The sequence below is a fragment of the Kryptolebias marmoratus genome, linkage group LG18, assembly GCF_001649575.2.
Source record: "Kryptolebias marmoratus isolate JLee-2015 linkage group LG18, ASM164957v2, whole genome shotgun sequence".
Lineage (NCBI taxonomy): Eukaryota > Metazoa > Chordata > Actinopteri > Cyprinodontiformes > Rivulidae > Kryptolebias > Kryptolebias marmoratus.
Window position 1 is genome coordinate 8,294,596 of NC_051447.1, and position 11,716 is coordinate 8,306,311.

General features: G+C 42.3%; 2 protein-coding genes across 2 annotated transcripts; both read left to right on the top strand.

The window, feature by feature from the left end:
- Positions 1-820: 820 nt before the first annotated feature.
- myf6 (myogenic factor 6) lies at positions 821-2,951 on the top strand. The gene is made up of 3 exons (XM_017411500.3): positions 821-1,394; positions 1,717-1,807; positions 2,579-2,951. The coding sequence occupies exons 1-3, from the start codon at positions 879-881 to the stop codon at positions 2,686-2,688; spliced, it is 717 nt and encodes a 238-aa protein (XP_017266989.1). The 5' UTR covers positions 821-878; the 3' UTR covers positions 2,689-2,951.
- Positions 2,952-8,768: 5,817 nt separating this feature from the next.
- On the top strand, positions 8,769-11,475 carry myf5 (myogenic factor 5). The gene is made up of 3 exons (XM_017411497.3): positions 8,769-9,345; positions 10,216-10,288; positions 10,496-11,475. Exons 1-3 carry the CDS (start codon positions 8,893-8,895, stop codon positions 10,690-10,692), a joined length of 723 nt encoding a protein of 240 aa, XP_017266986.1. The 5' UTR covers positions 8,769-8,892; the 3' UTR covers positions 10,693-11,475.
- Positions 11,476-11,716: the final 241 nt, after the last annotated feature.

Below are 11,716 nucleotides of genomic sequence, written 5' to 3' on the forward strand. Positions count from 1 at the left end.
GACATCCTGAACAATATGAAACAGTAGTTTATACCTTGCTGCAGGTGTTTTGGATGATTTAAATAAAGCTCCTTGGTTAGGTTTCCATGTCCAGAAGTGGGGTTTATTTAAGGGTTCAGAATGTACTCTTGAAAAACTACTAGGCACTATATTTGAGCAGTAGGCTAAAGTGGAACCAACTGAAGTCCAAATAAAGGAATGTTAAAACAAACCAATGTAGACTCTCTCTAAGGCTATTGTTTTGTATTTTGTCACGTGTTGGCATATTTTGTATTATTTAATACAAATAAATAATAAACAACCACACGACATCATGAACAATGTTCTATTTATGTGCTACATATGTCAAGAGCACAAATGATGCACAGCTCTAATGAGACGGATAAGAAAGACAAGTAACAGCAAAGCATATTTAGTATAAAAATGCTACAAGTATAACACAATATCGTGGCAGTGCAGACAGAGCGATAGTATGAGATATCCTACAAGTCAAAAGAACTCTCCAGTCAGCCCTAAAGTTGCACTCTTAAAGCAAACGTAATCATAATAACACCTGAAACAGGCTCTGTTGATTCCCCTGTTCGATGTTGAGAAACATCACAATGCAGCCATTTTGTCCAGATGCATTTAAGTCACGGCACCTGTCATGAAACACGAGGCGACTCTTTAATACCTTCTGAATGCCACAATGTGTATTTATTCCCTACACAAAGTCAGAATGCAGCTAAGACCCATTCAAAAAGAAGATGCTTGCTGCAGTGTGACAGCCAGTGTTGGATAGAGTTTCACATTCTATATATAAGCCTGTTGACTGTGTCCCCGCTGCTCTATTTAAATGCCAGAGTTCCACTGTCAAAACAGGGGAAGGACGCAACAATATGATGGACCTTTTTGAGACCAACACTTATCTTTTCAGTGATTTGCGCTACTTGGAGGAAGGAGATCATGGACCACTACAGCATATGGACATGGCAGGGGTGTCCCCTCTTTACAACGGCAACGACAGCCCGTTGTCCCCAGGCCAGGAGAACGTTCCGTCGGAGACAGGGGGGGAAAGCAGCGGCGAGGAGCATGTGCTCGCTCCCCCGGGCCTCCAGTCGCACTGCGAGGGCCAGTGCCTCATGTGGGCCTGCAAGATCTGCAAGAGAAAGTCGGCGCCCACGGACAGACGCAAGGCCGCCACGCTCCGGGAGAGGAGGCGGCTCAAGAAGATCAACGAGGCCTTCGACGCGCTCAAGAGGAAGACCGTGGCCAATCCCAACCAGAGGCTACCCAAGGTTGAGATTTTACGCAGTGCCATTAGCTACATTGAGAGGCTACAGGATTTGCTGCAGACTCTGGATGAGCAGGAGAAACTTCAAAACGGATCTTCCTTTAACACCAAAGAACACAATGTAAGCTTCTACTGACAGTCTTCAGAGGAAACTCATTTCAGTATTCACTTGGGTGGGATTCCAATGACTTTCAAATGACATCGAGATCATTGATTAGACTTTAAATGTGTTTACATAGCTCATATTGACACATTATGTGTTTACTGGGTATTTCTTACATATAACAAAGGCTACTGTCTTTTTCTTATTGGTCGTTGTTCTATTGTTTTTCTTGTGGTGACACTTGTCAGAGTATCCATTATTAGATTGGTGTGCATTTATGTTTAACAATACCTAAAGTGAGAGTAATGACACTTTTCTTTTTTTTTTCTTGTTCCAACAGGTGGCCAATGATGAGTATCAGTGGAAGCGATCCTCTGAGACCTGGCGAACCTCTGCCGATCATTCCAGCGCAGTGATGAACCAGAGAGAAGGTACACCTGTTAGCAAGCTCTTGCGATCGATGATTAATGAATAAAATATAGCCGCGACTGGCACCGTGATGGTCCTAATCCATTTCAGGCTTCCCAAAGCTGAGCGCAGTCACCATTTGCAAGCACAATGAGAAAAGCCGGGGGGTGTCTTAGCTGAGTTGATTCAGAACCGTTCGAGTCCCTGGAAACTCCCCGCTAAGCCGTGCTCTTTGTTTGATCAAAACGTGTCATGTTTGTGGAAGGATCTTTGCAATTGTAGCAGCAGGACTGAGAAGCTGAGTCATGCAATGTGGTATCACATCATTCAGCAAAACTGCATCCATCATGCTTGGCTCTTGGTAACACCTTTATAATTTATGATATTTGAATTATATCTTACAAGTCAGCAACGCTTTGAAGGACCATAGTGTTGCCCATTTTGACGTTTTTGAGATTTGCCACCATCAGGTCGACGGGAATTATGTCTGGGAACAGGTTTAGCATCTCATTTGGTTACATTTGTTGTGCACTTTATGGGTCTGGGGACAAGATGTTTTATTGTGCCTATTTTAATACCTACAGATGTATAATTCTTAACTTTACTTAATTTCTAATCAGTGAATGCCGTCTTCCCAGTTGATGACTCATATTTAACAGTTAAAAGATGGCGTTGATAAAGCCAAAAATCCAAACGTTAACGGTCAGCTTTTAAGTCAGTGGTTCGCATTAATGTGGAAATTGGGCCCAGTGGGTACGACTTACGTGTCAAACAAGCTTTTTCTTTGCTTTCAGGAACCAGTGAGTCCTCTGCGTCCTCCAGTCTCTTGCATCTGTCCTCCATCGTGGACAGCATCACAACTGACGAGAAAATGAAGTTCCCCGCGGATGTCTCGGAAAGCTAAAGTTTAAACAAACAATTTTATTACTTAAATAGTTTTTTCCCCCTATTTCCTTCCCCTTGCTACCATTTTGGCTTTTAATTTTTTTTTCTTTTCTGAAGGACAGGAAGAGCAACAAATTTGTACATATTTTATATTAACATTATTTTTTAAAGGTGTTTATTTTGTTTTCAAAAGCTAAAAGCCTTCTTGAAGGAAAAATGACATTTTATTTGAATACGTGTACATATAGCCGACCAACAAATAAAGTACTCTGTGGCAATTTTCCACTTGTCGGGAACGGTTGTGTGTTTCAAGGTGTGAAAAATGTGCTCAAGCTGCGTTTCTCGTTAATTGCGCTTCGGTCACCACGCGGGCTCTGAACCAGATTCATTTATTTCAAAAGCGGACTTTTAAGGTTGGTTCGACGTTGCATGAAAACAACGGCACTGGATCTCCCACTTCCACCAGCAATCATGCCTATTAGGAGTCCATAAAACCGGCGTAAACTGCCGTGGAGCAGTTTGCTGCCAGAGAGCTTCTCTTTGTTCACCAGCGGGCCTGATCCCACGACAGTAACCGGAGTCGGCTCCAAACGCAGCGTGCCTCCACACTCCTCCCCTGTATCACATGTTGAGAACATGGAAACCTTGGCTGAGAGCACGAGTGCAAACCCCAGTGGGTTTATAAAGTTATTGAAGCCATTAGGTCTTAATTCATCACCACTCGCATCTGGGGAAAATAAATAAAAAAATAAAATAGACTAAAGGAGATCTATCAGAGCCTTTTACATTTCATCAGAAGTAACCAGGAAATTAGTTCAAACCATGCCTAAATCTGACGCCCAGCCCCTCTTCGACGATTTAACGTGTTGAGTAACTGGTCAAGGATGTCAGAGGCACTCGCCAACATTTTATGGAGGGACTTTTTCTCCTGAGCTGCAAAACTCCTTAGTGGTGATGGATGTTTTGGGGACTTTTCGTAAAAAAAAAAAAAAAAAAAATGTGAATAACTTTAGATGTTTTCTAGTCCAGTTATAGTTTTATAGTATTAGGAATGCTTTTGTCCCACATTTAATTGAAAGATACAGATTGGTTTTCTACATAATGGTTGAAACATTCCCAAAAAAACACCCTGCTAACAGAAAATGTGATCATTTAAAAGACAAAACACTAAAACTTGGCTGTATTTTATTTCTTGTCAAGGTTCTTGATTTGTTGTGTTTTCTGAAATATGTTGAGGTTTGAAAGGTTTTGTCTTCTGTCCTTTTTTAGAGAAATAAGGCAGTCTGTAAAACTTTCTAATCAGTTTCAAGTTTTTTGGTGTTTTTAAAATTGTATTTTTTTGCCTTTCCACAGTTATTATTTTTTTTTGTTCTTAGTTTTGTTGTGTTTGGAACCTCAGGGCCACCATAGTTTTCTGCTCAAACGTTCATCCTTATCATAGAATCAAGGTTGCTCACACAGCTAGTTTTTGACCAAATTCAGCATCGCCACCCATAAAACATCAAATAAGTAGAGAAATTGCATTTTCTGCAAAAATGCCGTGTGAATGCTGTGTGTTGAATGACTGCTGAAGTTTGCTGAACAAGCTGAAACTGAGTTGTTAAAGCTATCAGTAGCAGAACGCTAGCTAAATGCTAAAAGTAGCAACACGAACAAAGAGTTTAAAGCAGCAAAAAAGAGCAAAACACAAGCTAAAAGTAGACAAACACAAGCTAAAAGGTAAATGCAGCAAAAGGGTAGATAGTAGCTCAAAACAGCAAAAGACTAGCTAAATGAAAGAAAATGCTTGCTGATAGCAACAAAGGTTAGTAAAGTATTGGAATAGTAGTGAAAAACTGAAAGTAGTAAAAGTACAGCTAAATGCTAAAATGGATGAGTGGCTAAAACAGCTCGAAGCCGAAGTAGTCAGATTTGTAAAAACCACACGGAAAAATAAAAACAGGAAAACAACAGTTTTAACACAATAATAACAAACATAATGGTATTTCACTGAAGACAAACCATTTACATATTTCTGCTTTTATTTCCCTTCAACTATGATTTCCTGGAGTTTTTTTCTCTTCTTTTTCATTTTTTTGTGTATTTTATTAAAGGCTATGAATTCTTCCTTCGTGGCAGGGATGAATTAAAAAATCACAGAAACATCCCATAAGTTGGAGTCCAGATGCAGCGATTTCCAGCCAAATTATGGTAATGCAATTTTTTCTGCCGAAGCCAAACAGGAACCTGACAGCTCCAAACATTAATGGGATTTTAATGAGTTTTTTTGTCTCTTAGCCAGTGTAATATCATCTACAACCAAACACAAAGATCCAAAACCAGTTGGTTTTTTCCTGCATTCTTGAAACAGGAGGCTTCTCTGGCATATAAATTAAAAATTAGGCTTAATCGCTACATGAGCTATGTTCTACATCTTATATAAATTTTATTTTTACTGATATGAAATCTGCACCCCTCACCAGGAACTAGCGCCCCCACCCTGTCTGCGTTCTGCCTTTTTCTCGGTTTGACCTTGCAGGGGTTTGTGTTGACGATGACACCACATAATTCTTATTTGGCTGTGAAGTCGCTCCGTGGTTTTAAAAGTCCGAGCCAATGAAAGGCGGAACGTTGCACGCAAGGGGGGGTGATCAAACCGGACGCTGAATGCTCCAATTTTCCTTCAGGATCCTGCCATAAGAGGCATGCAGAGATGCAGGCCTGGCAGCACACTCCATTCTGCTCGTTGCCAAACAAATGGTGTTGCCACTCAAATGTTTTTTTTTTTCTTCCCTTTTTTTCTTTTTGTTTCATTTATTCCTGTGGGGAATGTAAAATGGACTTTATGTAGACAGGGAAAAAGTCTTGAATGGGAAGGATTGTATTGCTCCTTCTTCAAAGCTGTTCATTTTGGGAGACTCTTTTTTTTTCATATTTTCAAAAAAAAAAAAAAAAAACTAAAATCCTGTCATCAATAGGGTTTAGTCAGTTAAAATGATTAGATTTGTTATCGCCTGGCACCGAAAGGCAATAATGTTTTGCGCTGTGTCTCTCTGTGTGTGCATGTGTTCTGTTTCTGTCTGTTAGCAAAATATCTCGTGAGCCATAGGATGGATTTTAATGAAACTTGTATAAGGTAATGATCGGGTGTACATCAACAACTCATTAACTTTTGAAGTCAATCCAATTTAAGATGGCCACCCAAGCCAACTGACCACAGAAAACACAAAAATGGCAATAAATCAGTCAGTTTTTCATATGTTGACCTAAAATCTGGCGTGTTAGTAGCCAAAAAAGATTCTCAACATGTCTTTTGAGGAGAAACAAATTGTTCAAGACTTGTTTCTAATAACCCTAATAACTATTTGGAGTCAAGTCTGTCTGTTAGTAAAATCTCATGAACCACTAGATAATGTTTAATAAAACTTTCAGGAAACAATCATTGGATGTACCACTATAAGTGATGAAATTTGGGAAGCAACCCATCTCAAGATGGCCACCGGGGACAACTAACCCTAAAAACCCCCCTCCAAAAATGTCTGTAACTCAGTCAATTTTAAAGCTAAACTCCGGTGGTTGTTATTGAGTCATTCACAACACATACATTAAGTTCTACTCATTATTCGAGATATTTGCCTAAACATTTAGAATTAACTTTTCGAGTTAACCCTGTTTGTCTGTTAGCAAAATATCTCATGAACCACTGGATGAATTTTAACAAACCTTACAGAAAACAATCAGTGGAAGTACATCTACAACTGATTGACGTTTCAAGTCAGTCCAATTCAAGACGGCCACCGCAGCTAATCAGCATTTGTCACACAAAAAAAGGCAATAACTCGATCAGCTTTAAAGACATTGAGCTGAAATTTAAGGTGGTAGTAGCTGAGTCATTTATATACATGCTCATGATATCTTGTGATATTGTGCAAAACATTTTTTTTCAAGGCTGGACCAAAAACGACCACTCATTACTCAATATAAACTTAGCTTCCTTAAAACTCTGGCATGATAGGCGGCGGGCGATATGCATTCCACCAAGCACTACAAGGCCTTTAATTATTATAGATTTCAAACTGATTTTAAATTGTCAGGAGGGGCGAGGGGCCTTTGCAGGAATAGATGTGCTCCCGAACGTGCAGCTTTTCAAATTAAAGCATGAGGCTGTTTGGAAGAAATAAGGTTTTCAGACGTGAGGGAGGGGGGGACATAAAAGATCACCTCCTGCCCCTCACTTAACTCCGTCTCTGACCCTTGAGAACAACAGAGACGCAAACCCCGGAGAGTTCCCAGGAGGTGCGGCTCGCTCCTCCTGCGCGCAACCGCCGCGCGCCTCCTCTGCGTCCGCGACTGCGCCATGTGCTGCGCCGATCAGCCCTCCGCGCGCTCGGGTTTTCTCATTCTGACGGACGCTGTCCTCTCGGCCCGCAGGCATGGCTTTGATCCAAGCTTCCAGGGCAGCCCGATGTCTTCTTCAGCTGTGAAACGACCCCCCTCCCCACCACCACAGACCCCCACCCACCCCACCCCAATCTAAACTGCGCCGGGGCAATTCAGAGGCAGCGGCTTCTGGTGTTTTCTTAGGTGCACGACGTTCCCAGAGCCAAACGTTTTGACACATTGTGAGAAAATATCCGCATTGTATCCTTGCGAGCTGTCACCAACACAATTACCTGGGAACAAAAAAAAAAAAAAAAAAAAAAAAAAAGGCCCAGTCCAGCCTGGCAATTTCTGCAAAAATCCCCCAAAACAAATAAAAAAAAAAACTAAAATAATGAGAAAACTCTGCTTCACTCCAACGCAGTTCCTTCATACCCAAACTATCTCATTCAACATACATGTAAAAGTACACAGGTCTATTTAAAATAAAGCAAAAAGTCATGTTTTAGAGTATTTAAGAAATGTTTCATGCTCACGTAAAGTGAAAAAAATGAAGAATATATGTATCAAATATAATCTAGTTTACATAAAACTCACTGAATAATTTACTTTCCCAAAATAAATGTTTACAACAAAGTAAAGTGCTCTTACCAATAAGTTGTATTGTGTGAAATTTCACAAATACAAAACTAAACTAACTTGCAAACAGGTTGTGCTCCCTAAAATTTTTCACTTAAAATTGAATATACGGACCGATTTAATGTCTGTAAAGTTCTGCTCTGCTTACATTAACATTCTAAATGCATTATGTATACATGGGATTTTACACAATAAGACCTTTTTTAAAAAGCTATGAGAAAGGGTTGAAATAGAAATAGCTCACCCTAAAAGGCTAAAAATAAAAGGTATTAGTGGGAAAATGCAGCATATTTGACTTATTTTTGTGTTTTTCCCTTTATTCCGACAAAGACACTGAAATACTGAGTTATTCTCGCAGCAACAACTCTGCATTCCTGACTTCTCAAAGCCCTTTAAAGCCCTCGTCATCCACTTGAAATAAACCAGTTGCACCGTCTCGACCATCTGTTGGTGCTTGATTTGTGTCAGTAACTTTTAATGGGGGAAAATTTGCTCCGTGGACTTTAGGATGCCCGATGTGGCGTCATTTGTCTCGTCGCTGTTTGGACGAGCCCGGGCAAACGGGGATCGCATCGCTTCGCAGCACCTTAAGCGGCGAGGCCCGGTTGTTTTGGACGGGGGTGTGGGGGGGCTTACGGCTGGGGCTTGAAATGTTACACCTTCCTTTGCAGCTGGGCTGCATCTGCAACGCTGTTGTCTCCGCCGGACAAATTGCACTCTCTGTGGTGTTTGTGTCTACGTGGCCTGAGTGTCACCTCTGTCATGAGGGTTTCGACGTGGCGCCATGAGGGTACTTGCAGACTAAATCGAGCAAAAATAAAAAATACAAAGAAACGCTTGAAACAGCCCAAAAACCCCTGTGTTCAGTGTGGCCTTGCAGAAGAAGAGCCGGAGAAAACGAGCTGGGAAACACCAGTAAGTGCAGATGTGAGAAACTCTGCAGGGTACTTGGGGGGGTGAGGGGTGAGGGGGTGGAGGGGGTGTTAGGGATAGGGCAGGGAGGGAACTGAACTAACTCCAGCCTGCCTTCTGGCCGGGCCAATGGGCCATGGTAATTAGATCTGGCCAATGTAGGCCCTGGGCTTTAGCCAGGGGGCATAAAAGGGGGGCCTGGGGCAACAGACCCCTCATATCACTCAGAGGTCTCCTCTCTTCCACCCAGCACCTTTACCCTCTCTCTCCTTCCTTCGCTCCCCACCGTTCAGACGCCTTTCTTGACCACGCCATGGACGTCTTCTCGCCTTCGCAGCTCTACTTCGACCGAGCGTGTGCCTCGTCTCCAGACAGCCTGGAGTTCGGTGCCGGCGTGGAGCTTGCGGGCTCCGAGGAGGACGAGCACGTCCGGGTCCCCGGAGCCCCTCACCAGCCGGGACACTGCCTCCAGTGGGCCTGCAAGGCCTGCAAGCGCAAGTCCAGCTTCGTGGACCGCAGGCGGGCCGCCACCATGCGCGAGCGCCGGCGCCTGAAGAAGGTCAACCACGCCTTTGAGGCTCTGAGGCGCTGCACCTCGGCCAACCCCAGCCAGCGCCTGCCCAAGGTGGAGATCCTGCGCAACGCCATCCAGTACATCGAGAGCCTGCAGGAGCTGCTGCGAGAACAGGTGGAGAACTTTTACTGCCTACCTGGGGAGAGCAGCTCTGAGCCGGGGAGCCCTCTGTCCAGCTGCTCTGACGGCATGGTAAGACCCCTAGTCCACATGTTCAGCCTCTTCATGCAGACATCTGCCTAATCAGAGGCCTGCAGGTGCTCTCTGGGGCTGCAAAGCCAAAATCGCTTTCAGTTAAATAAAGTAGGACTGCTGCCTGACAGCTGGAGAAGGCTGTTTTATCCCATGCATATAACACTCTCCCATAATTCCGTATCGCAAACATTTATTTAGTAGTCTTACAAGTATCTTTATTTGTTTCTTTTTAAAGTTTATCATGACCCATTTGGTGGCTCTTTGGTTTAGTCTGAAGATGCCCATATTTCAGATAATGCCAATTATGGGCTGACTTAATGCCTTTCCCACCGCTGAACACTTTATAGCCTCAATAAACCAAACTAAATCCACCTCTCTGAAGCCTGGCAGGAAAAAAACAAAGACAAGAAGAAAGAAAGAAAAAAAAAAACCCTCTTTCCTGCATTCCATCCTGACTGCATGTTCGGCACCACTGCCAGGATTTTCTGCAGATTTACTCGGAGAAAGTGTCATCTTGCACAAACTGGTGTTGCTTCCACTGATACAATCGATTCGTTACAGTTGGGCGGGGGGGATGGAGTGGTGGGGGAGCGCACACAGCTCACTTTGACTTTCAGATGGATGTGAAATAAAGAAGCCAATAACTTTGGAATTCAGGCATTTATTAGCTTGTCCAGAATATCATGAAGGGCACTGGGTGTTTTTTTTGTTGTTGTACTTTTTTTCTGTTATTTTCTAACTAATATCTCTGTGGATAATAATAATAATAATGATGAAACATCTTTTCGCTCTAGCTTTGTGTTTAGATCTAACAGTTCAAGGGCAAATTTGATTTTTTGGGTTTTTTTGTTTTTTTTTTCTCTCCAGGCTGGAAGCAGCAGTCCAGTGTGGCAACAGCTGAATGCAAACTACAATAACAGCTATTCGTACGCAAAGAATGGTGAGAGCGTCTTGTAGCAACATGGGATGGATTTTTTATCTGTTATCTGTATGGTGCTTTCAAGGAGAAAATCAAATAATGAAAAGAAATTAATCACATATCAGTTGTCTCCATGTTCATTACAAATTGACATTTTTGTCCTTTTTCCCCCCTTTAGTTCTTAAAGTCAGTTTAAGGCTAAAACTGATCTTGTATTTTCTTTGCCAGAGAGTATGGACGACAAAGCAATCGGCACCTCCAGCTTGGAGTGCCTGTCCAGCATCGTGGACCGCCTGTCCTCGGTGGAGTCCAGCTGTGGACCGGCGGCTCTGAGGGACATGGCCACCTTCTCCCCCGGCAGTTCTGACTCCCAGCCCTGCACACCGGAGAGCCCCGGGACCAGGCCCGTGTACCACGTCCTGTAAAGGGAAGGATGTGTTGCCACAGGCAGCTGGTTCTTTTTGTTGCTGGGTTGTTTTTTTTTTTAATTTTTACATTTTTTTTGCAACAAAATGATAAGAACCAGTTTTGTGCAAAAGCGGACGAAGGCTCAGCAGAATCCGAGGACTCGTGGCAACCATCTTCAATGCTGTACATGAGATTGTAAATATGTAATATAATGCCCATTTAGACCACACATCATTTTATACCCAATGAGACATATTTAATGTAAGTCTGCATTATTCAAATATGAAAATATTTAAACAGTGTTTTAACTTTTAACGCTCCATGTTGTTGTCTGTTTCTAAAAAAAAGGCTTTAAAAATGAGTTTGCTTTATTAATTCATGTAACGCGATATCTCCTCCAAGGGTTTTTTTTTAAATTTCATTTTTTTTAACAGAATCAAGTTGAAAAGAAAGATTGTTCATCTCACATTAAATACAGTTTATTAGTCATGACTGAGTCAGCCTCAGATCTCTTTGAAGACATTGTGAAAATAGCTGAAACGCTCATCACCTTCATTTGCATGATAATGATTTTGAGTCTGTCAAAATAAAAGAGTACGTTATTTATTGTGTCGGATTCGTCCTGGATTGTCGCGGCCGTCTCCGGCTAACAAGGCAAAAGGATCACGTAGGAGGTCAGCTGATGCTATTTATCATTTCGCAAAGCTGCAACCTCCTTTGTGGCTTTGAACCACACAGCAAAACATGTTTTTTTTCCTTGCAGAAGAAGATAATTAAAGTAAAAGCAGATGGTGTAATCAAATGAAATGAAAAGAATAAAGCAACGTTTGTATTTTTTGCTGTGTTGCTTTGGGGTTTTTGTGGAGGGATGTGTCACTGCGTGTACCTGTTTGTTCCTTCCTACCAAATGTGAGTCATCACTGACACCTTAGATTGTACCGTCAACACGAGCGTGGAGAACAGATGGCCTCTAATAGGACTTATTGTGTGTCTGAGGAGGAGCGGGGGCTCCACGTGTGTCATCGTGTCTTTGATCAGGCT